General features: G+C 53.1%; 1 protein-coding gene across 1 annotated transcript in view; it reads left to right on the top strand.

Annotated features, from left to right (window-relative positions):
- Positions 1-1,292: 1,292 nt before the first annotated feature.
- Positions 1,293-1,851, top strand: part of LOC122547456 (paired box protein Pax-8-like) — a gene marked incomplete at its 3' end in the record, with an annotated part of 19,804 nt that continues 19,245 nt past the window's right edge. Inside the window, exon 1 of the mRNA XM_043686078.1 lies at positions 1,293-1,567. Within this exon, the coding sequence (XP_043542013.1) occupies positions 1,293-1,567 (275 nt within the window). The remainder of the gene's footprint in view (positions 1,568-1,851) is intronic.

The raw sequence follows: 1,851 nt of genomic DNA, 5'->3' as shown, positions 1-1,851 counted from the left end.
GCACCTCACATTTATCTGAATTAAACTCCATCTGCCACTTCTCTGCCCATTGGCCCATCTGGTCCAGATCCTGTTGTAATCTGAGGTAACCCTCTTTGCTGTCCACTACACCTCCAATTTTGGTGTCATCTGCAAACTTACTAACTGTACCTCTTACGCACGTATCCAAATCATTTATATAAATGATAAAAAGTAGAGGGCCCAGCACTGATCCTTGTGGCACTCCACTGGTCACAGGCCTCCAGTCTGAAAACCTGTCTCTGTTAACGGGGAAAGCTCGATCTATGCACCGTATCTCGTCTCTTAACAGAGACAATTCAATTCATGTGCTGTACCTATTCCCTTAATTGGGTGCGTGCGATTTATGTAAATCATCTGTTCTCTGAATAGGGACAATTTTATGCCTGTACGTTATCTATTCTATTAATAGGAGCAGTTTCATAAACATAGTATATGCACACTCTCCATAGGATCGATTCCATCTATGTGCTGGAACTAACAGGGACAATTCTATCGATGTACTGTCTGAGGTCACCTTGTAGGGCCTGGTCGATGTATGTCCAGCACCTAATCTGTTAACAGGGACAGTTTTGTTTGAACATTTGAAATAAGGACAATTCCATGAATGGACTGAATCCACGCTCTCAAAAGTGGACTGAAGACCCAGAAACATGCCTTTATCTTTCAAAGACAAGGACAGTCCGTCCAAAAGCCCGAATGAGACTTCCCCCAGCCCCATGGGAAACACCACGGGACTGGGGGCCCCCTCGGTCCCTTTTCAATCTTTCCCTCCTCCGTACCCTAAACCTAGGCCCCCTTTTGGTTTGAACCCCACCCCACCCTAGGGGAAAAAGACCTCGCCCTGTTTACCCTGTCGCTGCCCCTCCCCGTGCCTGCGGAGCGTAAGAAAGGTCCTCCAGTTTCACCGACGGGAAACCTCCCTTCTGCTCGGAGAGGAGGTTACAGAGGAGGGACAGGAAGCGAGGGACGTCGAGCACCTCGGAGGCGAGGGGAGTACCCTTCCTGCTGAGGTTACTCCCAAAGGCCGAGCAGGGCCCGAGACGGGGTGCCATCTGGTAACCCAGGATCCCCATCGGTGTGGCATTAGAACACGGATAACTGCGCTGTGTGTATTGAAGGCTGAGACTGGGAAAATTCCAGGCCTGCTGCATTGCGGTAATAATTGGGCTGCTCTTCGGAACATTTTCGGCCTGTAACCCAAACGCTTGGTGCCATAGGACAGTATGTAGAATTCGGTTCACTGTTAGTCGTCTGGTCAGGCCAGCGTTTGGATGCCTTCAGCCCAAACGTGGGGCAAGGGGGCAAGATGGCGTGACCCGTCGGGGCGGCCATCTTTACCGAGAGGGGCCCAGTCGCTGACGGCTCTCTGTGTGCTTGCAGGGCACGGAGGAGTAAACCAACTCGGGGGCATGTTTGTGAACGGGAGGCCGCTGCCTGACGTGGTCAGACAGCGGATCGTCGACTTGGCGCATCAGGGCGTGCGGCCCTGCGACATCTCCCGCCAACTGCGAGTGAGCCACGGCTGCGTCAGCAAAATCCTGGGCAGGTGAGAGGCCGCTCTCCCCACCCCCCTACCCCGCGCGCTCGCCCCCTTGTGCCCCATCCAGCACGGGAAACAGACCCTTCGGCCTAACTGGTCCGTGATATCCTCAAGTCATCTAGGCCTGGTTGGCCAGCATTTGGCCCCCTATCCCTCTGCAACCTTTCCCAATGCTGTCATGACACTACCTTGTTCCACATACACACACCATCCTCTGTGTGAAAAAGTTATCCCTTGGGTCCCTTTTAAATCTTCCCCCCCCCCCCCTCACCCCACCTCACCTTAAACCT

Source organism: Chiloscyllium plagiosum, unplaced genomic scaffold (genome assembly GCF_004010195.1).
Source record: "Chiloscyllium plagiosum isolate BGI_BamShark_2017 unplaced genomic scaffold, ASM401019v2 scaf_10045, whole genome shotgun sequence".
NCBI classification, from domain to species: Eukaryota; Metazoa; Chordata; class Chondrichthyes; order Orectolobiformes; family Hemiscylliidae; genus Chiloscyllium; species Chiloscyllium plagiosum.
This window is presented reverse-complemented; position numbering and strand designations above follow the sequence as displayed.